Source organism: Melitaea cinxia, chromosome 1, assembly GCF_905220565.1.
Source record: "Melitaea cinxia chromosome 1, ilMelCinx1.1, whole genome shotgun sequence".
Lineage (NCBI taxonomy): Eukaryota > Metazoa > Arthropoda > Insecta > Lepidoptera > Nymphalidae > Melitaea > Melitaea cinxia.
Genome location: NC_059394.1, coordinates 1,325,788 through 1,353,043, shown reverse-complemented (window position 1 = coordinate 1,353,043; position 27,256 = coordinate 1,325,788). Strand labels below are relative to the sequence as shown.

Sequence of the window (27,256 nt, the reverse complement as noted above, 5' to 3'; positions counted from 1 at the left end):
CTAACAGGTATATATCAACCAGTAATATTAATATAAATATTACTGGTTGATGTAGGTGAAGTCGATTTTTCTTGATTTACGAGTAAACACAGTAATCAAACTGCAATGTGTAATAAATCATCAACTCCTGTCATGTTTACTTACTAAATTAGCATCAATAATATCTAGTAAACGTTTTCACACATCCGCTAAGGAATTCTCTATTCAGAGTAATGCTTACCTTCAAATTGATTACATTTTAATACTGTCATTACAATAATTCAACTTGACAAAAAAAAAAACAAAAAAAAACGCCCGTAATCTGTGAAATATTGTATGATATTTTTTAACTTTTTTAACTGAGGTAGGGCACAGCAGGAATTTCCTGCTCAAAATATGGAGCAGCCCGACTGGGGTAGTACCTCGACCTTACAGAAGGTCACAGCAAAATAATACTGTTTTCAAGCAGTATTGTGTTCCTGTTGGTGAGTAAGGTGACCAGAGCTCCTAGGGGGGATTGGGTATAGGGTCGGCAACGCGCTTGCGATGCTTCTGGTGTTGCAGGCGTCTATAAGCTACGGTAATCTCTTACCATCAGGTGAGCCGTACGCTTGTTTGCCGAACTAGTGACATAAAAAAAATTCATACAATGTTACTAAACTGAAATGCTAGTTTGAATGCGCACATTTTTGTATTATGCGCACATTTCAGTATTTTATGCGTTAATGGTTAATGGGTCAGCAGGAAATATCCTGCTCTAATCTGAAGTAGGTAGACCAACTGAGGTAGTCCCTCGATCTTACAGAAGACACAGACAAATAATACTGGTTTCAAGCAGTGTTATGTGCCTGTGTGAGTAATGTGACCAGAGGTCCTAGGAGGATTGGGAGTAAGGTCGGCAACACGCTTGCGAAGCTTCTAGTGTTGCAGGCGTCTATAAGCTACGGTAATCGCGTCCAATGCATTCCAATCCCTGTTATGTAGTATTAATCATACAATTTTTTTTCTCCTGTAATTGGTAGGAGATAGTCAGCTTGAATTTATATAACGTCCTAGTTTGTAAGAACCTCTTTATGACTATTGGAGATCCGTTTCTATTACAATAAACGAAAATAAATCATTTAAAAAAATAACAAAACATATTTTTATTATTATTAAATATCCTACAATTTTCATAAGTTTTAGTTACTCGATACGACACTTGAGTCGACCACTGTACTCGTGACGAAACAGCCAGCGAACCGCTTATTATCGTCCCGAACACAGAGACGGTACGACGCATAATGTCAAAACTATTATTTATATTACTAGTAACAATAGGTATAGTTAGTGGTAAATACAAGTACGAAACAAAATGGTTCACTGTACCGCTGGATCACTTTAGTTTTCATAGAAATGAGACGTTTAAAATACGATATCTAGTGAACAGTGACTATTGGGACGATGGACACGGTCCGATATTCTTCTACACGGGAAATGAGGTAAACATACACATATATAATATATACATTAACTATATACTCACAACTCATCCTTATAGAAAAAAAATTTAAAAAAGATTACTACATTTGGTTCGAATTATTATTATTAAATTTGGTTTAAGCAATCCAATCCTTCTTCAACATGGAGAAAGATGCCTATGCCCAGCCACCAGTGGAATGTTACAGGCTGAATCGATCGAATATTTTTAAATCAAGTCCAGGCATATCAAATTTAAAAAAATAAAAATAAAAAAAACACAATTACCAATTTCTTTTTTTATGTCATTAAAAAAGTTTGTATATATTTCATTTCATTTTAACATATTTTATCTTTGCTTAAAATGTATAGATTATGAGAGACGTTGGTTTAAATATTGTTATGTTTTTGATGATAACTTTTTTATCACGATTGTTTCAATAAATAATTATAATAATGTTAACGTACTCTAACGCATGAAATGTCGTTTTGAACTAATTACTACCGACAGCTTTGTCCTAAATCACAATTTTATAGATTTAAATATTTTTCACAAGGTAACTCCGTATAGAATTTTCAACTAAAATATGCAATTAATATTGTATAAAAACGGCAGGCGGGTCGGTCACTAACCCGCCTGCCCAGCGTGGTGACTATAGACAACACACATGACTTAATGCCATTTTTGGCGCGAACTTGTGGAGACCTTTGTCCAGCGGTGGACTGCGATAGGCTGCAATGATGATGATGATGACGATGATGATTGTATAAAATTAATACCATACGTTAAAAATGTAGATTAATTATATTCTTAGAAAAGATAAAGTACAAAAAACTGCTCTTGAAAGGCATTCTAATTTCTATTGGTTACATAGTAGTTACAAAAAATGCTTCCTTTCTTAAAGCAAGTATCATCATCATCGTATCAACAAACGCTACATTGGTAACTGACCGCGGTCAATATCAAGAATAACACATTGCACAATAATAACATGCAGGCAAGCAGTCAATTATCAATTAACATAGTAAGTTGAAAGAAAACTATAAAGAATATATTAATATTACATATGTTTATGTTAACACATACTGTAAGACGTTACTGTTGGATTTCTACTCGGCTAATATATAAATTTCGGTCCGGCCACCTTACGCTGAATTCATATCTGTTCCGGATTATTCTAAAAAAATAATTCTTTCACCCTTTTAACAAACATCCGGTCAGAATGAGATTCAAATTATAATCCATCTAAATTTCAATATAAATAGCAATAATAGTATTTGAAGCACATTTAAAAAAATCGCTCAAGTAAGAGTCAGGCTCTTACCACAAGAAGGGTTCCATTTTCAATTTTTAATTAATTATGGCCTGGCCAGGAGTATTTCAGCAAACCTGTTCCCTATTTAATTTTTAATAGGTACACTTAACTAAACTTAAAATATTTTTTATCGATTAAGTAGAGGGGTAAAGTTCGTTTTTAGTTCATATCTTCTACTATTATAATAATTATATGATATACTAGATTTATATATAAGCTGTGTGGCTACGCCAGTAAAGAATATAGCCACCCCATCTCTTTCCGTGGCTGTCGTAAGAGGGATAACACAGTTCCACTGCGCAAACTAGTTGAGGCCTATGTCCAGCAGTGGACTGCGATAGGCTAAAGTGATGATGAAGATAATGATGATACTAGATTTTTTATATGTATGTTTAGAATGAGGTAATAAAATTCGTTATGCTACATAATGTCTAGACACACACACTATGATTTAAATAATAAGTCCACATAAGATAACAACAGTTTATTTTACACCACACATACGATTGAATAGACAGAATAAGCAATAGCGATAGAACAGTAATTAATTAGCGAAAGAAATGAAATAATAACGCGGATACATATACAATAAGTAAAAGCACAGTAATATGATAAACGGTGGCGAATTATAAATAGGTTAAAGCAAGCGAATGATGACATAATATGTACATTTAGCTTAATATTAAACATTCTTAACTGTGGTCAGGTCAGTATCATGATTATAAAATATTGAAATAATAGTTGTGTTAAAAATATTCAATATTAGGTATTGATATAAATTTAATATAATTTACAAAAAAACATATAACACTCTCAATACAATAGGATCTGTTCTGAATCGTCATTTTACAAATTAAATAATTTTTGTTTACTAAAAGAATATGATGTGAATTAATTATAGTTGAAGTTAATCTACCACCGATTCGGAATGCAGACTCTGCAGAGAAAAATAGGGAAGAAACTCCGCAGTGACTCTTAAAAAATGGGACATGATTTAATTTTTGTAAAGCAACAGCTAGCTTACTCACCACTGACACAGCAGAATACTAGATGAAAACAGTATTATTTGGCTATGGTCTTTTGAAAGATTATGCTCCAGATTTAGAGCCAGATACTTTCTGCTGTGCCCTACTAAATATGAACTCCCTTCTATAGATTTAACAAACTCTTTTTTCTCCATTAGAAATAAAAAGTAGAAATACATTCGAAATAAGTAGCTCCTTCTTTTTTGAAGTGGGCCAAAAAGGGGGATTTTAAATTTTGCCTTTGTTTAGAGGCTTAAAGTAATGGATTTATTTTTACGATTCTCAGGGCCAGATTGAAGCGTTTGCGGAACACACGGGTTTCATGTGGGAAATAGCGCCAGAATACAAAGCGAAGATAGTCTTTGCGGAACATAGGTGAGTGAAACAATCCCCTTATTTTAATTGTCCACCTGACATGGCCAAGGAAAACCAAACTCGCATTAATGTTGAATCTGTGAGTTATGTTAAGGAATATGTATTTTTCATTTAAACGGAACTCACAGCCAGAAACCGGCTTAGGCTCGGGGCAGGAAATAAACCCGCAAAACTGAACAAAATTCAAACTGAGCTTTTCTGTTGGTGCTAGGCCAAAGCTATCGATTTTTATTCAAATTTTTTGCCTTAATCTCCCAGTAATAGTATTTTTAACGCTGGGATATACATTACGCACCCCGCCCACGAGGCCGGCGGGAACGTAGGGCTCCAGACACAAAAAGAACGAGCCAGAGAATACCCACTAAAACTCAGCGGTGCCCTCATCGTGATAGCAGGGCGACACGAGATCGTTTTCGCGTGCTACAGTGACACTCCGACGGTTGGCCCGCCTGTGTAGGACGCCTTTATCTATAGAGCGCCCACGGGTACCGTGAGCCAGCAGCCCAGCAACAGAACCTTATCCTGACAGACGATTACAGCTCAATAATTTTCCTCCCAAGTAGTGTTGTGTTCCTGTGGTGAATAAACCGGCCAGAGCTTCTGGGGAGGGTGGGAACTAGGTCCAGCAACGTGGTTATGAAGGCTATGGTGTTGCAAGCATCTAAAGGCTACGGTAACCGTCTTAAGGTAGGCTGTATTCGCCGACTTAGTCGTATGAAAAAAAACAGACAAACACTTTCGAACTGAAGCTTAATATCCATATGTAAATTTCCTAGATACTACGGCCAGTCGATGCCTTTCGGGAACAAGTCCTTGGAGAAGGAAAACATAGGCTACTTGACGGCTGCCCAGGCCCTGGCCGACTACGCGGACCTCATCGACTACCTGCAGGGCGACAACATAGAGCCCAGATACCCGGTTATAGCTTTCGGAGGTATGCTCAAGAAATACCTATTCCTAATGTTTACATCTGCTTTTATTATATTCCTTTATTTGCTGTTTAATTTTAATTACATGGAGAATGAGGTTTATACCCAGCATTATTTTATTTTATTTATAAACAAAGAAAAATTTCAGATTTAACAAAAAAAAATTATAAACTCACATAAGCGGAATAGTAGCTTGTGATATCCATGTAGATAAATCCGCGCGAATTGGTTAGAATTTTAATAAATATAATATTACATGTCTCATAATATAAGTATACAAACACATTCATTCGAACTCTTTTTTTTTAAACAAATTTATGGTATAATATACCTACTTGTGATCAGTAAGTAAACATCAATATGTTATCACGCCAGCGACAAAACTCGTACACATATATAAGATTAAACTTTGATTATTGTTATTCAAACAGAATAAATATAGTAAAAAAAAAAATCCATTTTACGATTTACGAATTACGATTAAATCACGCTGCTTAAATATACTAGCTGACCTGGCGAACTAAATATCGCCTTATTTTTTTCTTAAATACATATATCAAAATAAAATATAGCCTATCTTTCAAGTTGGATCAAACTGCACTCGGTGTGCAAATTTGTTTAAAATTGGTTAAATAGTTTAGGAGTCCAGCGCGGACAAACAGCTGGACGCGTAATTTATATTCGAGTATATTAAGTTATATATAATTATATATATATATATATATATATATATATATATATATATATATATATATATATATATATATATATATATATATATACGGTAAGTAATTAAAACCATTTAAAAAAAAAACATTAAAAAAACTTCGTTTAAAATTTTGCAATATCAGCCTCACCAACTTTCAAACAATCGATATTTTTAATAGCGATAGGTATTGCTCATTTGTGTACACTCACAAGTTAAAAATAAATTAGTTTCATTTGCGACAACCTAAACACACGTTAAATTGCACTAATGATATAAATGTGGAAGTTTAGATGCATATTTGTTACTTCTTAATGTGTTATTATCAAGTTTGTTCAAGTAATTAAGTTAAACGGATAAAACTACGTGGCACAGCTACATAAATATAATCACGCCTCTTTCCCGTAGGGGTAGGCAGAGATCACTTCTTTCCACTTGCTACGATCATTACATACTTCTTTCGCTTCGTCCACTTTCATTATTCCCTTCATACATGCTCTTCGGTTTAGGATACACTTGACCAGGCTTCTTTTCAAGACGTCCCTTATTTGGTCTCGGAACGTACGCCTAGGTCCTGGCACAGCTAACCATGCTAAATATAATTAAACCGATTGTATATTGAATTGAAACAGTCTGTAAATATCTCACAACGGACAAACGACTATACTCCTATGTAGGAAAAGGGCACCCTATCAAAAATAAAGACTGTTATCAGACGTTTGTATCACGAAGCGACCGATCAAATCCCACAAAGAAAGACACCTAGACCAATATAGACCCAATATTAAAAAACTTTCCTACTCATTGTACGAATACATTTTTTTAAGTAAAACTTTTTTACGCACGCTTGACATGGGTAGTAAGCTAGTGATTGCGTGACGAGAGCGTTACGAAAAGTGTGATTGAGCTAGGCAAACGGATAAAGAGAAAGAGATGAGCGCACATATTTTCTTTCTTTCTCTCATAGCCAGTTACGTTTCGTATATCTAAGACACAGTGCAGGCCTATTGTGCAGAAGCTTTACTTCAGTCGTATGGTCTAAAACCCACTCGTTTTTTTTTTCTAGCTACTACCAATAACACTTTCAAAATCACAAATCAGTCAGCTTTTAACTTATAAGTCCTTCCAGGTTCCTACGGGGGAATGTTAGCAGCGTACATAAGGATAAAGTACCCGCATTTAGTGAACGGAGCCATCGCGGCGTCCGCGCCTATACACATGTACCCTGGCATGGTGCCGTGCGAGGTGTTCGACAGGATTGCGACTTCCAGTTTTAACATCGCAAATAAAAAATGTGTCACCAACATCAGAAACTCGTGGAGCACTTTGAGGTACATTCTTTGCTTCGTTTACAGTCGCACATTACACAACACTGTCAAACTGTACATTGTTTTTGTTACCCATTACATAAATTGTATTCTTCTTTTTAAATAAATAGATTAATTAAAATAAATTAATTAGAATTTACGCTCATAGTACTCAAATCTACCAATAGTCACTTCAGTCTGTAATATCCCACTGCTGAGCATAGGCCTCATTCCCTATGTAGTAGAAGGATCAGAGCTTAAGCCACCACGCTGCTCCAATGCGGGTTGGCGAATATATTCCCTAATATGAGTAACGATCGCTATCAGGTGTACCACGGCAAACATCTATATGGCCAATACAAATGTTTGTCAAGTGCGGGGTTCAAACCTGCAACCACTAGCGCAACAGTCACAAACTAGTGTTGTGACCGTTGTGCCAAAGCGTCATATAAGAAACATTAGAATCATATAAGTTACCTCCATTTGAAATCCATACAATTACCGAAACCGTTACAATCTTATTCATTTCAATTAAAAGAACAGTCATACCGGGATTTACTTATACATTCTGATAAATCTCAAACTTAGCTCAATCTGGAAATTTTTCATTCCAGATAGACCCTACAGAAGCCCATACAATTCTTATTAGTTTTTTGCGAGTTTTCATTGGACATTTTCAATGGGGTTAAACCGCTTTAAAACAAATATGAACATTAGAAAATTATGTTGTGGTCACCGCAATTTGTTTCGCTACCTATCTCGCTCTTGACTTGTCTTCCTTGGGTGTTTTCACTTTTTTTTTTCGTTTATAAATCCATTGTAAAATATTTTATGCTACTTGAGTCCGTTTCGTATGTGAAATTTTTATTTCTATTTATAAAATGAAAGAATTACACTTGATAAAGACGAGAACTAAATTCTTTATAGAACATTCGTGAAAGCACAAAACAACAGCGATTGGTTACATAGCAACTGGAATCTTTGCCACCCTCTCAAGAACTCCTCAGACGTCCAGGATCTCGTAGATTACCTTCAGATGATGTATGAAAACCTAGCGATGGTCAACTATCCGTTCGAAGCGAACTTCCTTATGCCACTACCAGCTCAACCCGTCAGGGTCGTCTGCCAATATTTGAATGAGACGCTGAAAGACCAGAAGTTATTGGAGGTAAGACTGACAAAAAATAACAGTCGAGTTTTGAGATATTGTTAAAAACTGAATCATTTTTAACAGACTTTTACCTCATAACTTTTTACAGGTTTACCTTTTTGGATGATTTTTATTTTAATCGAAAGCTGGTGCTTGTCCAAGATTCCATTCCATTTAAATTTCATCGAAATGACTACTTTTTGAGTAATATTTGATCGCCCATATTTACCTGATAATTTTTCGTTTTTTGTCAATGTAGTTGAAGTCGGTTTTTTACGTTTGCGAGCAAAACCAATTTTTTTTAGTAAAGAACATCTATCCTTACAATTAATAATTTAGAGCATGTACAGCTAGCAAAAAATATTGACCCTAAGACGAGTTTTTTTACGTATAATATCCATGTTTCAGGGTATAGGAAAAGCTTTGAAGATATACGCTAATTATACCGGTAAAGTAAGTTGTGTGGATTACAAGGGTGGAAACAATTTTGGAAATCTCGATGCTAGCGGCTGGGATTATCAGGTAAAATAACTAATCTACCAATTATTAATTAGAATTTTATAAAAATACATAAATTATTAGGCATCGCGATCGCAAGTAAATAATAGTGCTCTCAAATTGTTGTATTCCTATGAGTAAGGTGGCCAGAGCCCCTGGGGAGTGTAAGGGGGTCCATAGGTTAGGTATGGTATCCGCTTACCATCGGCAGTAGGACACAGCAGGAAATATCCTGCTCAAACACTGGAGCAGCCCGACTGGGAAAGTACCTCGACCTTAAGGAAGATCACAGCTAAATAATACTGCTTTTAAATAGTGTTATGTTCTTGTGGTGAGCAGGGTGACCAGAGCTTCTGGAAGGATTAGGGATAGGGTCGACAACGCACTTGCGATGCTTGTAGTATTGCATACACCTATAGGCTACGGTAATCACTTACCATCACCTACCTACCTATCTAGTATTGTATGTAAAAAAAACATTAAAGTGGATCGTACGCTTATTGCCACCTTCTTAGTAAAAAAAATAACATTTTTTTCAAAGGCTTGCACAGAAATGGTGTTACCAATATGTTCTACTGGTGTTAACGACATGTTCGAGCCGAATCCGTGGAACTTCACGAAGTTCGCTGAGGGCTGCTATAAGAAGTACAACGTATACCCGCGGTCGAAGGGCGCTAGGGTGGAGTACGGCGGGGCTCGGCTCCAGGCCGCGTCCAATATTGTGTTTAGTAATGGACTGTTGGACCCTTGGGCTGGAGGTAATACTTCTAATTAAAAAAAATTAAATCTTTCTTGTTATTTATTTACAGAAAGATTAATACAATCATAACCTTTCTTATAATATGCATTGTTCTTTAATATTACTTTTGTTCACAACGAAACCTACCTAAGTAAATATATGCGTCACAATACAAAAAAAAAAAGATAAAAAAGATCGTTGTTCTATAAGTAATATTAAGTACTTTATCATGTTATACTTTTAAAATACTTTGTCTCTCACATTTTTGTCTGATATTCAGGTGGAATCCTCAACAGCATCAGCGACACAGTGACCGCTATTATCATCGTTGATGCAGCTCATCATCTCGATCTGATGCCGTCCAGCTCCTACGACCCTGCCACCGTGAAGATAGCGAGGACCGTCCACAAGCAAAACATCGAGAAGTGGATCAGACAGTTCCGCGAAGAACGTTCTAAAAACTGATTTATTTGGCTTATATTACAAATAGTAATCCAATTGTATAATATACTTTTAATAGTAACTTTTTTATAATGGATGAAAAAAAAAATTTAATTATTTTATTTCTATTGATTTCGAGCGTAAAAAGTTTCATCATCATTACTATGAGAATCCCATTCATCCTTTCGTTATTTTAAGTGTAAATCTTTTAAAACGCTGAAATGTACCTACATGTTTTTGTTTCTTATCAATAACTTTCTTAATAAGCTCTACATTAAACACAAAACCCTATAATTATAGGAATCATACCGAATTTCATTTCCTGAGGCCGAGAAATTTAAGCAATAATTTAAGAAAGAAACTCATTTATTTGGGACATTACACAAATCACAAACGTTTTTATAGACAATGATCACCGAAATAAACAGTGGGTACTTAATAAACGATTAAATAACTTAACTGAGGTAGAGCACAGCAGGAATTTCCTGCTCAAAATCTGAAGCAGCCCGACTGGGGTAGTACCTTGACCTTACAGAAGGTCACAGCTAAATAATATTGTTTTCAAGCAGTATTGTGTTCCTGTTGGTGAGTAAGGTGACCAGAGCTCCTGGGATTGGGGATTGGGTCGGCAACGCGCTTGCGATGCTTCTGGTGTTGCAGGCGTCTATAAGCTACGGTAATCTCTTACCATCAGGTTAGCCGTACGCATGTTTGCCGACTTAGTGATATAAAAAAAAATGACAAAAAAAATATTATATAAATATTATATAAATAAAAAAAAATTGAGTTTTATTTATTTCATTTTTATTAAATTAATTTAAATCATTACAGAACCTAAACAATATAAAATTACAAATTTCACGTATTTAACTTCTAATCTATTAAATACTTTGTCTTAAAAAAACTATATTAGTAGTCGTCTATGCCGTTTTCGGCTACTGTGATTTCTGCTTCCGGTTTTCGAGTACATTTTTTTTGTGTTTGGCTCTTATGTGACTTACTTTTTTTAATTTAGCTATCAGTAAACTTAGCTTAATTCAAAATTGTTTAATAGAAAGGATATAAAACATTACATCTTTATACCTTTGAATTTGAAAACTTTTTAAGAAATCTGGCAATACTAAACTAAACTTTTTACATATAGTACAAAAAGCTGACACCCAAAGCCGTAAAACATCCTTTAAAAAATAGTTAAATGAAACTTCTAGCCGTCATTTGTAAGGTTAAGGTTATCAAACAAAAACAAATATTATAAGCTTAACTTTTTATTAAAAAATAAAAGACAGAATGAGTACGACATGCAAGTACTGCAATGAGCCTGAAAACAAGCAAGATCGTCCGGGGCTTATATGTGATACATGTATATGTTTTGTGCATTTAACTTGTCTGCGAAGACAGGGCACTCCTGGTGACTTTGTAGGCGATGTTTTCTTTGATTTCACTTGTGCGGATTGTTCTCCGGACTCCGAAGAACAGTTTAGACGTAATAGATTCACTTGGTAAGTTTGAAGTAATGATTTTATATAGTATTTTAAAGAGGAGCATATTTTGCCGGTCATGTTTTTAATTTGAGTTTTGACCAAGATTAAGTTTGTTGTCTTTTATTTCTATTTAATTAGTCTACTACTGCTCTCAATACACTATTACTCAAAAAGGATGTTAACCATTGAGCTCTTTGAGATCGACGAATCGGTAATTTATATTAAAAAATAAGCATACATGCCCTATGACTATTAAAAACGTTGGATGTGAAAAACAGCAACTTTACAGGAGAGCGATTCAAAGTGTAAATTGCGTGTATCTTTTTACTTATTTTAAGCAGGATCATGAAATTTTAGAGTAATGCTGTACATGCTATTTATGTTTAATATTATTACTAGCTGGTATTTAATGTGTAAATATGAGAAAAGTCACTTGTTACATTTTTAACGGGTTAAGACTAATATGTACTGATTTGTCATAAGTACCACAACTAAATAATATATGCATAAAATAAAAAAAATCTCTTCAGCTGATGATAGACTTGGTTATTTGGGAACGTTTTATGAAATAAACAAAAAAATGCGATTTTGCAGTTTTGACGATGTTAATAGTCACTAGCAATCAGTTCTATGCATATATGAATAAGCTCCGATCATTATAAATAAATTATTATTTTCAAAAGATATTTGGCCTAATTTTAAGAAAAATTAAATCTGTGTAATCTGAAATAAAACAGCAAAGTCGAAGAAGCTCTATTTTATTCTTTTGTTCATACTAGGTGTGTTTTTAACGACACAAAAAAATTTACAATACAGATTATAGATAAGATATAGTACAATACAACATAGTAATTAGATATGTTATTCTTTAATATTAGAGTTTCTAATTTTGTTTCTTTCAAAGACATATTGAAGAGAGATTTTATATATATATTATTGATTGTTATAGTATAGTACAAAACAATACAATACAAATAGTACTAATCCTCTCCTCTCCTCAATACAATATAGTACGGTACAATACATACACTATATTAATATAAATATCATGTTCCAATATTTCAGGGTGAATGCTCTTCTGCTGACTCTCAACCACCTCAATATACAGATGCAGGGTATAAGCAACCACGGCTTCTTTCACTACAAGACCCATATCTGCTCCTTTGTTGATAGATATTGGGTACAGCTGTTTGGAGAGCAATTGTAAGTTCTTGAAAATTTTATATGCCTTGGCAATTATATTAGGCCATTAGCGATGTTTGCAGTAACCCTGCTTTGTGCTCCGGGGGTTGTGGTTTCTATTCCCGCCTCGAGTTTGGGAATGATATGTGTATTTAGAGAGATATTACAGGCTGAAGCTTTATCACGTCAAAAAATAGAAACTCTTAACAAACTTCATTAACTATAAATAACAATATTTACTAAAAAATTACTTAGTATACATATAACTTACAAAACAGAAGAAAACGTTGGTGAAATATTTGTAAAAATTAATGTACAATATTTTTTTAACCATGGTTTTGTTAATTACAGTAAACAAAAGAAGAACTGGATTGGAACAATAGCCGGGACACTTTCAGTGCACAGTAATGTATTTTTTCGTTCCGGATCCATCGCACTTGGAGAATCGGGATGGTGGCAGTTACAGCACCACTTCTCACCAGCTGTTGCCGCACATATATGTACTTATACAACTTCATTATTTACTTGCATTTTTTCATTATTAAACAATATTTCAATAATTCCAATAAAAATTGGAAATAAATTTCTTCAACTCATATACATGTACATATGTACATGCTGTGTATCTACAGCATTAAAGAATATAGCCATCCCCTCTCTTCCCGTGGGTGTCGTAAGAGGCGACTAAGGGATAACACAGTTCCGCTACCACCATGGAACTTAAAAAGCCGACCGATGGTGGGATAACCATCCAACTGCTGGCTTTGAAATACACAGGCCGAAGACGGGCAGCAGCGTTTTCGGTGCGACAAGCCAGCCCTGCGGTCACCAACCCGCCTGCCCAGCGTGGTGACTATGGGCAACACATATGGGTTCACGCCATTTTTGGCGCGAACTTGTGGAGGCCTATGTCCAGCAGTGGACTGCAATAGGCTGTAGTGATGATGAGTGATATATGTATATTAATTTAATTTGAGTATTGATCATGTGGATTAAGCTCTGAATCTTTTCCTCCATGGAGAAAAAAATCAGTCAATCATTGTTTATATCCTAAAACATTTTTTACTTAATTCATGTAAATGGTTACAAATAGAAGACAATCTTTTAAATTTCAAATAAACATTATAATTAATTATGTTAAATAGATATATTTTAAAGTTGCTTCCGATAATTGGGGTTTTGAACTCATGTGTGTATGTTATTATTAATTTATTAACAGAATATGCATTTCAAATTGGTACATAATTATGTACTATATAATTTTGTTTCACTTGTTTCTACAGTTTTTTTTTTTCTCATATTTCAGTACAAGAGCTAGCCAGGGACCGACCTAAAGGTGGACGTGTCCGAAATCAATTGGCTCTGGATAAAACTATCTTCATTGATAAAGTCACTGAAATGGGTATGTATTTATGCTTTACACACACACACACACATACACATATATATATATATATATATTTATATATATATACATATATACATAACTACTATTAAAATAATGTTCAATTCTAACTAGCTATTTAGAGAACAGAGCTCATCTACTCAAGAAAATATTTATAAAAAATAATATCGTAATTTCATCATTATTAAAGTGTAAAGTTATTGTTTGTAATTATTGAACAACACACTATATGGATATTTACATAGTTATTCAATCATTCATAACCGCTTAATCACTAAAATACCTGACTACGTTTTTCAATATTGAAGTTCAAAACACATTATACCTTCCAGGCTACCAAGATTATCTTAATCACAATCCCGACCGTCCATTACTGAACGTAGACGAGAGTCCACCTAAGAAAAGACGATTAGACACCGATGAACACAGCGCTGTGTCCACATCCTCTGTCAGTGAACCTTTTTATTGTGATATGAGGTGAGTGATGTTTAGAGACCTGATTCGATAGTTTACTCATTATGATCACATAACTACATGAAGACATAAAAATATGATCACATAACAACATGGTCACATAACTATATGACCACATAACTACATGACCACATAACTACACGACCACATAGATCACATAACAACATGGTCACATAACTATATGACCAAATAACTACACGACCATGTAACTACATGACCACATAACTACATGACCACATAGCTACATGACCCCATAACTATAAGACAACATTAGTTATGTGGTCTTATAGTGACCACATAACTGGGCTGATTGTGTTCCTATTTGGTCACAGTTCATCAGTTCTTTAAGAGTGTTTGTTGTTGAGTGAAATTTGTTGTTCCTACTTTATAATAGCGACAATTTATATTCGTTTAACACAGAAAAGATTACGTAGATGACCCATTGGACAGTGAAATTCAGAACATGACCTACGTCACCGCAAAAGACAACTTTACAGATGTGGAAAGTATTTTTCGAGGATTTCAGAACGATCCATCCGGTCAACCGGCTCCTGTGAGTTAATTTATCTTCGATGATCATATTTACAAGGTGTCGTATCCTGTATAAGATGCCACATAATTTACTATATCAGACAATTTTTAGAGCTTGAAAAAGTTTAAAAAAAATCGGTTAATAAAACATTTAATAAGACCCTTCTTTTTGATACACCTCGTCAAGAAGAAGGGTCCTCCATATTAGCGAAAGTATTTTTATGGAGGACCCTTGCAGCTCTATAGATTTTTATGCTAATTTAAGATTGGATGAGTTTTTTGCCTAGTTTTATAAATGAAATTATTTACATTGATTTCTTGGAATTTTATCTTTGGATAGTTCTAGATTATCCTTCTATTTAGTAGCTATTATGTATAGAAATTGTCACTTTTTTTTAAATCATTTTGAAATTGTTTTAAATATTATAACTTTTACGTCTCCCAATCTCATATAAAGTACTTTAAAAACATCCTATTTTCTTCCAGAGCGACACATCAAGTTTACACTCAAACAAACCCTCGCTAAACTACGATTCAGACTCTCACAGCTCACACAATCACACCGAATTCCAATCAGACGATGAAAAATCGCGCGAACCGAAGAAAAGCGAGACAAAAATCAAAAAAGTCGAGGAGAAACCAGTTGTAAGAGCTCAATCTCTTTTTTCCTCCCAACCGAATTCATATGACATACCGTGGGTAGAAAAAGATGTGCAGGAAAAAAAGGACTTGGTCAGAATGACTGAATATGAAGAAATACAGCTGTTGAAAACAGTTGAGAATCGAATACCCAAAGTTAAGGACCCGAATAAAAAAGCGGATTTACAAAGATTGAAGGCGAAATTGACTTTGAGGAGACTGAAGAGGCATCACCATTTGCCGATGTTTGACTTAGATAAGTAAGGATTGTTATTATTGTTTTCTAAACGCGTATATGGATGGATTAGTTAATGAGTGGATTTGGATAAATGGAATGGATTATTCTCCGACCCCTTCTCAAACATGGAGAAAGTAGAGAGAGAGAGGCTGCATCGATCAGACATTCGGTAGGATAATGGGAATTATTATTTTATGTCAAATTGAATTAGGAGTGATGAGTGCAGTTTACACTAAAATATTAAAGGTGTCAAAATCTTCTGAAATAAATAATAATAATAAAAATAATCCACCTTACTGTATACCAAAAACAGTAATAATACAAAGTAAAGAAAAAAGATTTTAACAATATATCGTTAAGTACTGAGAGTGGCCTTATACATACATACACACAAAAGTTATGTTTATGAAATAATAATCTCACTAATAAATTTTACACTTGTGATGGATATTTGTTAATCAATAACTTTAGAACAATTTGTATGATTTTAGCTGAATGATTGATATGTCTATTGCTAAAGGTCTAAAATAAACATAGGAATGACATGATATATAAATAAATAATAATAAATACCATTTATTCTACATCATACATTTATTTTCCAGGACTGTAAAACTGTTGGGCGGTTATGTAACGGAAGATCCGAGGGTAGTTATGAACGCTGAACGCGTTCTAGACAGGTTCCGGAGATCGGTGAGAAAATTGTTTCTTTATTTATATTATTAAATATGTTTTTTGCTAACAACAATATTTCACTAATTTGACACTATAAATTGACATTATAAAATTCGATAAAAAAATTATTTTGTGTTTTTTTTTGCCTAATAGTGTACGGTGGACCTATTAATACCTATTATTAATATTACTGGACATTTCACGAAATGAAAACATAAGATTTTTTTTAATCAATTTTGTTATTTATAAGTCTTGAGATCTGTGTGATATGAGTCTTTTGATAACATCTCACATTCCAATTCTTAAAGAAAGTTTTATTACTAACTTAATCTTATATTAATTAGCTAATTACAAAAAATTAGCGCGTTTGCTCGCAAACAAAAAAAAAATGACTCATACAGACATCATAATACATATATAGACATAGAAAAGAAAAATAATAATGTTAGAAATTAGAAAGCAATTATGTGTATACTTCTGCATAAACAGTATTTAGTAAGGAAAAAAAAAAAGAAAACCGCCAGCGTCGGACCACGTCCTAGTTTTATTAGGCAGTCACAGGATTGTTGATCTGTAGTATAATAAGTAGAAAAATCGCCTGTGGTATTATAATGCATGCATGATAAACAAAGTCACGGGCATTTTGAGCCCGTGGATCAAAATTTATAAAAAAAAAAGACATCATAATACAACGTAGATATTTGAAAAAGTGTCAATAATTACGCATAATAATGGATAACACAAGTTATAACTCAAAAAAATGGTTGACTGATTTCGATCAAATATCGCAAGACAAGCATACATAACACGAGAACGTACACGGGTAAAAAAAAAAAACTACAATCCAATTAAAGATCTCCCTTTTTTGACGTTGATTAAAATGGGTTAATAACATATTAACATCTAATATATAACATTCTCATGTCGCGGTGTTTGTAGTTAAACTCCTCCGAAACGGCTTGACCGATTCTCATGAAATTTTGTTTGCATATTGGGTAAATCTGAGAATCGAACATCTATTTTTCATCCCCCTAAATGTAAAGGGTGGTCAGTAGTAGTTAGTAGTAGTTGAAAATACATACAACCTTAATTTTTCACCCTTCTACCACCAACCCCTATTTTTAAATAGCGTTTAGCTGCAAGACAGCGTTTGCCGAGTCAGCTAGTATTATATAAACACAATTTGTCTTTCTTTCAGTACCTCATAGATAATCTCTGCGGGACAATATCAAGTACAAACTACGGTACTCTGCTCCTGTCGCACATCGAACCAACGGTCTTCCGGTCATCGTATTCGGGAACCATTTTGAAGCCCTACATACGAAGGGACGCTACCACTACACCGACGTGGTTGAAGCTCATGGATGAACTTTTAAGGAAAACCAATAGGTATAAAGAAAAATTCAAACTTTCATGATTTTTTTTTTGGCATTTTGACCATATTTTTCATAGTATTGTTACTTATTTAACTGGACATTTATTTGTCTCGAAACTATTGATGTATTTTTTTTTTGTTTTGGAGGAAAAGAATAGCAACCCAAAGTAAAGGTTACCAAATTGAAAAAACTTAAACAACCATTTTAGACATTTTAATTAAATACAATTAAAATAATTTAACAATAGACTATAGAAGATTGTGCATAAAACCTAACGTCACGCAAATATTAACAATATTTTTTTTTCGAAAATTAAATTTCTATAACTAAATATAAATGTCATACCAATAAATAGGCTACTAAACACGTGATGACATTCTAATGCCATGAAAACAATTTAAAAAACTGTCTGCATTTACAAAAAAGAATATTTTTTTTAATGAAGTATGAACGTCACATTTCCTTAAATGCACATACTCTTCCCTTCTCCTGTTACATTTTGTCACTTTAAGACCCCCCCCCCCCCTGCCTTACATTAAATGTATAAAAGTCGTTTTATCACTAAAATATTTAAGAAGACCACTATTGACCACTTGTACGTCCTTCCCCGCCACATCACCGCTATCAACACTGCTTGCACAATTCTAAAAATATCTTTTATTAACCGTTTTCAAAAAAGGAGGTTCTCAGTTCAATTATCTTTTTATTTGTAAAATAATAAAGAACAATGCATGCATTCAGCCTATATCATTCCACTGCTGGACATATTCCTCTTTCCTTTCTTTTCCTTTCCTCTTTTCACGTAGAAGGATTGGAACTTAACCCACCACTCTGCTCCACTGCGGAGTGGTGGATGATAAAAAAATAAGTAATGGTCTAAATCATCTAAATCATTGTGTAGTCATATAAAAGACTACGAGCCCCCCCCTCGCGCCACCATCGACTACTCGTACGTGCGGCCGCAACACATCGCCGCCGTCAACACTCTGTGCGCACAGTTCTTCTGGCCTGGGATTGACTGTGAGTATTACTGGGGTAAAACGAACTACTTAACGTGTGGATTTTTTTTTTATGTCACTAGGGCGGCAAACAAGCGTACGGCTCACCTGATGGTAAGCGATTACCGTAGCTTATAGACGCCTGCAACACCAGAAGCATCGCAAGCGCGTTGCCGACCCAATCCCCAATCCCCCCAGGAGCTCTGGTCACCTTACTCACCAACAGGAACACAAAACTACTTAAAAACTGTATTATTTTACTGTGATGTTCTGTAAGGTCGAGGTACTACCCCAGCCGGGCTGCTCCATATTTTGAGCAGGAAATTCCTGCTGTGCCCTACCTCAGTTATTGTTGTAGATTTCATTTATACGTAAAACTAGCTGTACCCAGCAGTTCCACATGTATTAATTTGAAAAAAAAAATTGCCTTCCACACAACACACGAAGGAGATTGATTGGTCGGTGCAGTTGAGATAAGTCTCAATTTAATTTTGAAAACAGGCAAAATAGCCAGACTTTCATTGTTACACATTAAGAGCCATTTCACAAAAATCGGTAACAATCCGCGAAATTGTAATATTTTGACGTCGTTAATCTCAGTGTTGGATGCAATAATGTAATTTATATTCTTGAAATATAATAGATCAACCTTTGTTGTAGTCCATAGTCAGATCAGAATTTTGATTTATATTATGTGTATAAAATTATTAACCTTTTCATCAGCCTCCTCCCTGGGTAAACGGTCGCAATGTATACTTTGAAGTCCTACTTTTCAATAACCTCTACGTTGAAACCATTTTAAAAAAAATATCATAATATGTGGAATATAATTTTGTTGTCCACTATCATAGATTTTTATTCCATTTGTATCTCTATTAAACGTAAAAAAAAATTTAAAGTTACGAATATTTTCCAAATAAGTACAATTTTAAAAGCGATATTTCTCTTAGAAAACTAAGAAATTTTAACGAACTATCTTCATCAAAGTAAACTTACATCATTAAGGAATACAAAAAAAATAATTAAAAGATGTAATTATTTTTAATACATTTTATATTAAATAATAAAAAGATAGTATATATTGCCACGCATCAAGCCCGGTAAATCAGTCGAGCGCTAGCGCTCTTAGAGGTAACGTCCACGCCAAATTCTGCGCAGCCGTCTCTTTCGCTCACACGCGCCAAGCACCTGTTGTTATAACGGATAAAACGCATTTGATACTTTCATAATAAAATATAAATAAAATAAACATATTACGAAAATGACTGTAAAATAATATAATGATAATTTCTGTAAACAAATCTATAATTTAATTTTCTTTTCTCACACTATCAATACAAATAGGCATTTCAATCTGTTTGTCTTGTTATTTGTTAATTAATATGTTTGTCGGTGTCGATGTCATAAAATGCTTTTTTATTCATATCGTAAATATTAGATTCATTCGTAAACTGAAAAAACTAAATCAATTTAAAAAAATTGTTTCATAAAATTGATTTTTTTAATTTTATTTTAAATTTATTGACTGTTGTTATATAGCATACTTGAAATTTTTAACAAATTAATTATGTAAAAAACATTTTATACCATAGTTATAATTTTTATTATACATCAGAAAATGATCACGATGGTCTTTTGGTTGTCACACTATACGTACTAGCACAAAGATCGCGCGGCTCGTACGACTCGCGCGATGCGACCAAATTTACCTAAACTTGCAGAGCGTAAAATTGTGAAATGGCTCTTAACCTAAAACAACACAAACATTTACTGCTAAACTAAGACTACAGCTGTTAGTAACTAAACTATTACAAAATAATTACACAAGGACGGACATATGATTTATTTACAACTTAATTTTATTTATTTCAAAATATTTACACAAAAATGTACAATTGGGTACTAAACACCAACATTTAACTGCACTCATTATATCCCAACCAGCCAGTAATAACAGCTATTGGTTTCCAACCAGTCACCGATGACATCTATTGGTTCTCAACCAGTCACCGATGACACCTACAAGTTCCCAACCAGTCCGTAGTAACCGTATGCCCGTCGGTCAGTGACGGAGGCCCTCCAGTACCCCGAGTTCAGCTGCGTGGTCTCGTACAAACGGCTGGTGGTGGGCTGCGCCTTCCTGGTGCCGGACGCGGACGGCCAGGCCTACGTGTCCTTCGTGCTGGTGCGGCCGGAGTGGCGCCGGGCCTCCATCGCGGCCTTCATGCTGTACCATCTGCTGCAGGTAGCCGGCTTCAGCTCGCTGAAATCAATGGTTTTTGATGTAAAACGGTCAATGGTTTTTGGAGTAAGGTGGGACACCACACCCTAACTACTTATCCTCCTGAGGAGCTCTGGCTGCCTTACTAACTACAGGAGCGTAACACTAGTTGAAAATCACTTACCATCAAGTGGACCATGTGCTTGTTTGCTAAGTTAACTGTACAAAGAGAAACAAAAAAATGTAATTAGAAATAAATAGAATATTTGACTAATACAACTGCTTTTTCAGACCTGCACAGATAAAGACGTTACTCTCCACGTATCACCGACAAATCCGGCCATATTTTTGTATCAAAAATTTGGTTTCAAAGTAAGTATTGCTCTCAGAATTAAATTATGAAAGAATGCACCGTATGTATATGAAGGTATATTTAAAAAATAGTGTACAAAAGCTGCTGTTACTTTTTTATTCTTTTAATTTTTAAAACTTACGCTCCAGCCTGTAATATCCTACTACTGAGCATAGGCCTCTCCCGTGTAGGAGAAGGATAAGAGCTTAAGCCACCACGCTGCTCAAATGCGGGTTGGCGATATATTCCCTACTATGAGTAACGATCGCTATCAGGTGTACATGATAACAATCGGGACCGACGGCCTAACGTGCTCTCTGAGGCACAGTGGTGAGACCCACAAAGACTGCACAAACACCTAGACCACGGCAACTCGCATGGAATCCGCAACCGCCAGCGCAACAGGTACAATCCATGGCTGTGACCGTTGCGTCAACGCAGCGTCACAATCTTTTAAACTTATGTATATCAAATTTTGATTTGATTACAAAAATAGTAACTAATTTCCTTTTGACAGTGAATTGATACTCTAGTCATAGAAACTGGCTATTGCCTTTTAGTCAAGGGTTTGATTCCTGCTCATCTATACATATAATAAAATGGTAGGAAAGTCAAAACTGTACATTAAATATTTTTTAAAAAGAATACTTGGTGTGTGATTTACAATCAATACTGAAGCCAAAAATATAGTTTTTAAAATTTTTGTCTGTTTGTCTGTATGTATGTCCGGAATAAACTCAAAAAGTACTGCATGGATTTACTTCAAATTTGGCACGAATATTATTAAGAAGTCGGGTCAACATATAGGCTACATATTATCACGTCAACATATAGGCTACATATTATCACGTCAACATATAGGCTACATATTATCACGTCAACATATAGGCTACATATTATCACCTACGGGGAACGAGCAGTGAATCTTTATTTCCTCAACGCATTCTGTAACAACGTGTAATCTAACGACGCATATTTGAATGTTATTGTTATTATGTTGATAACCATGCTATATAAGCTAGCTTTACACTATAAAAATCACGCAATATAAGTAACGAAGCCGATAAACATAATTAAATGAATATAAGTAGACAAGACAATTTTAAAGCATGATGCGCCAGCGCCATCTATGAGATTTTTCTCTAGATATAAAATTGTAAAGAAGAAACGGGTAGTATAATCGTAGGTATTTTTGGTGCTGTATAGCGTTCACGCAGACGACGTCGCGTGCAGCAGCTAATAACAAATATTTGTGTAGATCATACAATGTCTCTATGTGCATGTTTGTGTATATGTATGTCCAGACTCTTAAGACTTTTATTATTTACCTATTCATATTAGTTAAAAATACATAATATTCATAATGTATAAAAAAATAAATTAAAATTACAAAAGTTGTATAAAAAATTTATTTTGCGTTAATTTGGTTTAGAAATGAATCCTTCGGCCAGAAGGTAATCATAAATCTTCCTAGTTTTATTTACATCAATCTTAACAATCTTGCGTGCGTCCAACAAACGTAGAAAGCCTAGTTTGTTGTTTTCACTTATCAGTATCTTTTTAATCTCCAAATAGTTTCTAGGTATTAATCTTATATTCGAACATAAAGTTTTCTCACTTTCCGACAAAAGGTGGAACCCTGGTAAATCAATTATGTCTAAAGGCAAGGATGCTTTTCTATACCTCTTGCCCATTGCATTTCCAAAACATAACTTATGCTTGACAGGTGACTGACTGTCAAACTTCTTCATCATAATAGATGTGGCGTATTTTTGTTCCTTATAAGCCATATCATTCTCTTTCTTTAGCTGAATATAAAGTCTCGCTGAATGCATAGTTCTCATGCCATTTCTGCGGTATTCACATAGTCTTATTATCTTATTTAGTAGTTCCTCCTCTAAGTTTAAAGATTCCATAAATGCATCAAACTGCATTCCGGTCATAAATTGCATAAATGGAAGCAATCTTTCCGACTTTGGTCTGGATAATGTGGCATCGAATCTTTTTAACCAAGACAATAGTTTGTTAGGCATGATGAGGCCATGATTCTGGATTATTTTATACCGACGCTGCCTTTCTCTTAATCTAGTGTTGAGTGCACAAACTAAACTAACTTTTAATGCGTCCATGCATTCATCATCATCATCGGAGTATGTGTCCTCAATGTTGAAAATGCTTTCCGCATTTTGATCGTAGCTGAGTTCAAATTCAGATCTGTAAGCGTTATACCCAGCTAGCAATTGATCTGACTCATTATTTCTTGGAGGATTAGTACTTAATTCTGTGTTATATAAATACGGTGTGAGTGGTTTTATGAATAATGAGTGTTCTGTTTCCGGTATTAATTTCAATTCATTATATTGAACTTTTTCAATGTAATACTTCTTGTAGTGTTCTTGACACTCTAACTTCGACCGTGTATGGACACTCTTAGATATTTCTTCCCAGTTACCGTACCCATAGGTCGAGAGAGCAGACAGCAACTTGCACTCTTCCTTTGCAGACCAATTGCAGTTTTCAAAAAGAGGAAAGTCGTTTCTCCTTACAGCGTATTTGTGATCATTTTTATGCCCGCCCTTTTCCTTCCCTGATGCGAAACACTGACAACACAAGTTTGTATCGCATTCACAACACTCTATGTAAGGTTCATGAACGACCTCCGTACATATATCACATTTCATTTCCAATATATTAGCCATGTCTGTTTACAGGTCGAGGAGTTAATCCAAGACTTCTACGAGAAATACTATGATATCGATTACAAAGGTTGTCGGCATGCGCTTTTCTTGAGACTAGTTCGATGAATGAATAAAGAGTTCTATTTTCAACACGTTGTTTTATTTTGACCTCGATTTTTATAAAACTTAATTATCAATATATCACAGGTTTCATACACAATCAAATTATACAAACAGGTTGTGATGTAAATCGTTATTGTTGTGGTTGTGTATATTTGTCATTGACAAAAATTACATTCTTGCCTGTCAATGTCAACGTGACAATTAAAATTTTCAAAACAAAATTTCTGTCCGAGTCTGTTGATGCCTAACCGACGGGTGCAAAGTAAAAAGAGTTATACAAAACAGCAACTTTTCAGGAGAGCGCAAAATAGGAAAAAGTGCTCCCATTTTGTCAATTTCAAACCAAATTTGTTGAATTTTTCATCACTGCTATATTTTTTTATAAAGACAAACAATTGTATATTTCATTTCTTCTAATTATGTTTAATTTACGAGATATTGCAGTTGTCTGCCTCTACATAGTATACTTAAAAATATGACAACTGAATTAACTACCACTTGGTCGTTTCTACATAGGAATTAATAAATCTGGATTTAATAAAGATGTTCCATATATTTCAGTAAGTCTAAAAAGTATGACTTTTCCAATTCCAAAAATTTCCAAAAACGTCTTGCCATTTCTATTGTGATGTATTATAATTGTGTTTGCTCGCAAACGAAAAAAAAAACCGACTTCAATTACATCGAAGAGTAATACAACGTAGATCGACGAAAAAATAGTAATACTTTGTTCGTATTCCATATAACGCGACATAACAATTGTAGAATTATATAATGTTCTACTGTTATTTCTAACATTTTGTTAGCGATTGTAGGCAGAAGTTTCAAAAGGCCCGTCGTCGATTCGCGCGAAGCGCTGACATCGCTTATTACGGCGGGTTTTTTAGTTGAAGCGGATTTATATTGAGTTACGGTTTATGTCTTTTTTATTAAAAATATGTAATGTTCATGTTTTCACACAGCTCCGATGCACGACTGGAGTTTACCCCTTCAGATCAACTGTCTAAATAGACACAAAAAGGCTTACTAGTCTAAGAAATATATTATTACTATATCAAATTGTAAATAAATGAATGCAATAACGCCATCTATCGGAACCTAATTGCGTTATTAGAAAACGTCTGAACGCCATCTCTAACAAGGTCATTCGTTCAGTAGATTTTACTGTTCAATTTTTTCATTCCGGGGCCTTAAATGAAAATAGATTCTTAAGGAGAAAACTCCAAAAACAGTCAAGTAAATACGCCATATCAGATATAGCTCAAAAAGTTCGAGTCAAATCTCAATTATATTTAAATGGGACCACATGACAAGCACCACCTATCGATTAAAAAAAGAATCATCGATATCGGTCCACCCAGTAAAATAGTAATGAGGTTAATATAACGTTGGTCGACGTAAAATAGCCAAGTAAATACCCAGTATTAGCGATAACTCAAAAATTAAAAGCTCAAATATATTTATAACGAATAAACTGCTACTCTCTACTCTAGTGGAATATTGTAATTTGATCGATAGTGAACGAAGTAATTTCATTACATTTTGATAGATGGCGTTGTGGCAAAGTATTGAACATGACCACAGTCGTCTTAACATCGTCATGTAAATACGTGTCATCAAAGATTACTCAAAAATTGCTCATTATATCTCAATCATATTTAAAACGGACGACATGACAAGTATTAGCTTTTGATTTATACAAAAAAGATCAAAATCAGTGCACCCAGTAAAAAGATATAACGTAAATATAATACAACGTAGGGTGACGAAAAAACCGTCAAGTAAATACGCAATATTAGATATAACTCACAAATTACGAATCAAATCTCAATTAAATTTGAATGGGACCACGTGACGAATAGTAGCTTTTAATTTATATAAGAAACGTCAAAATCGGTGCACCAAGTAAAAAGTTATGAGGTATAATACAACGTAAGGTGACGAAAATAATGTCAAGTAAATACGCGTTATCAAAGATTAATCAAAAAGTAGTTATCAGATCTCGATAAAATTTATATGTGACCACATGATAAACATCAGCTTTCGATTAAAGTAAAAATTATCAAAATCGATACACCCAGTAAAAAGTTATTGCGGATTTTCAAGAGTTTCTCTCGATTTCTCTGGGATCCCATCATCAGATCCTGGTTTCCTTATCATGGTACCAAACTAGGGATATCCCCTTTCCAACAAAAAAAGAATTATCAAAATCGGTACACCCAGTAGAAAGTTATGTGGTATAATACAACGTAGGTCGACGAAAAAAGCGTCAAGTAAAAACGCATTATTAGATATAATTCGAAAAGTAGTTGTTAGATCTCAAATAAATTTAAATGGGACCAATCGGCACACACCACCTTTCGATTAAAACAAAATTTGTCGAAATCGGTCTACCTGGTCAAAAGTTCTGATGTAACATACATAAAAAAAAAAAAAAAAAAAAAAAAAAAAAAAAAATACAGTCGAATTGAGAACCTCCTCCTTTTTTGGAAGTCGGTTAAAAATGGTTTATTATTATGATAATACTTTCACACAAACCTTAATACGTAAAAATCAAAAACAAACAAACATTGATTGATTGATTGATTGGTTTAATGGCTTTCAGTTGTGCCAGAGAAGCACGGTTGATTCCGCCAATGTCACGTAGAGTGGAGAACACACGTAGGAGATTGATTGATCGGTGCAGTTGAGATAATAGTCTCAATTTAATTTTGAAAACAGGCAAAATAGTAAGACTTTCATTGTTACACCTTAACCTAAAACAACACAAACATTTAATGTTAGACTAAGACAACCACTGTTAGTAACTAAGCTATTACAAACTAATTACACTAGGACAGACACGTGGTTTATTTACAACTTAATTTTATTTATTTTAAAATATTTACACAAAAATGTACAGTAGGGACTAAACACTAACATCAACAAACATTGAACATTTATAGGGCGGGGAATATCAT

At 34.3% G+C, this 27,256-nt stretch overlaps 2 protein-coding genes across 2 annotated transcripts; both read left to right on the top strand.

Moving 5' to 3' along the window:
- Positions 1-1,230: 1,230 nt before the first annotated feature.
- On the top strand, positions 1,231-10,229 carry LOC123664410 (lysosomal Pro-X carboxypeptidase). The gene is made up of 8 exons (XM_045598976.1): positions 1,231-1,460; positions 4,065-4,153; positions 4,930-5,087; positions 6,918-7,119; positions 8,023-8,263; positions 8,654-8,767; positions 9,285-9,501; positions 9,763-10,229. The coding sequence occupies exons 1-8, from the start codon at positions 1,263-1,265 to the stop codon at positions 9,945-9,947; spliced, it is 1,404 nt and encodes a 467-aa protein (XP_045454932.1). The 5' UTR covers positions 1,231-1,262; the 3' UTR covers positions 9,948-10,229.
- Positions 10,230-15,461: 5,232 nt separating this feature from the next.
- On the top strand, positions 15,462-24,323 carry LOC123669445 (cysteine-rich protein 2-binding protein; the record flags this gene model as incomplete). Its single annotated transcript, XM_045603086.1, has 7 exons — positions 15,462-15,895; positions 16,479-16,566; positions 17,747-17,937; positions 18,826-18,944; positions 20,989-21,167; positions 21,435-21,515; positions 24,207-24,323. Coding segments are annotated over 7 exons (1,185 nt in total), but the record flags the coding sequence as incomplete, so codon positions are not given.
- Between the last annotated feature and the right edge of the window lie 2,933 nt (positions 24,324-27,256).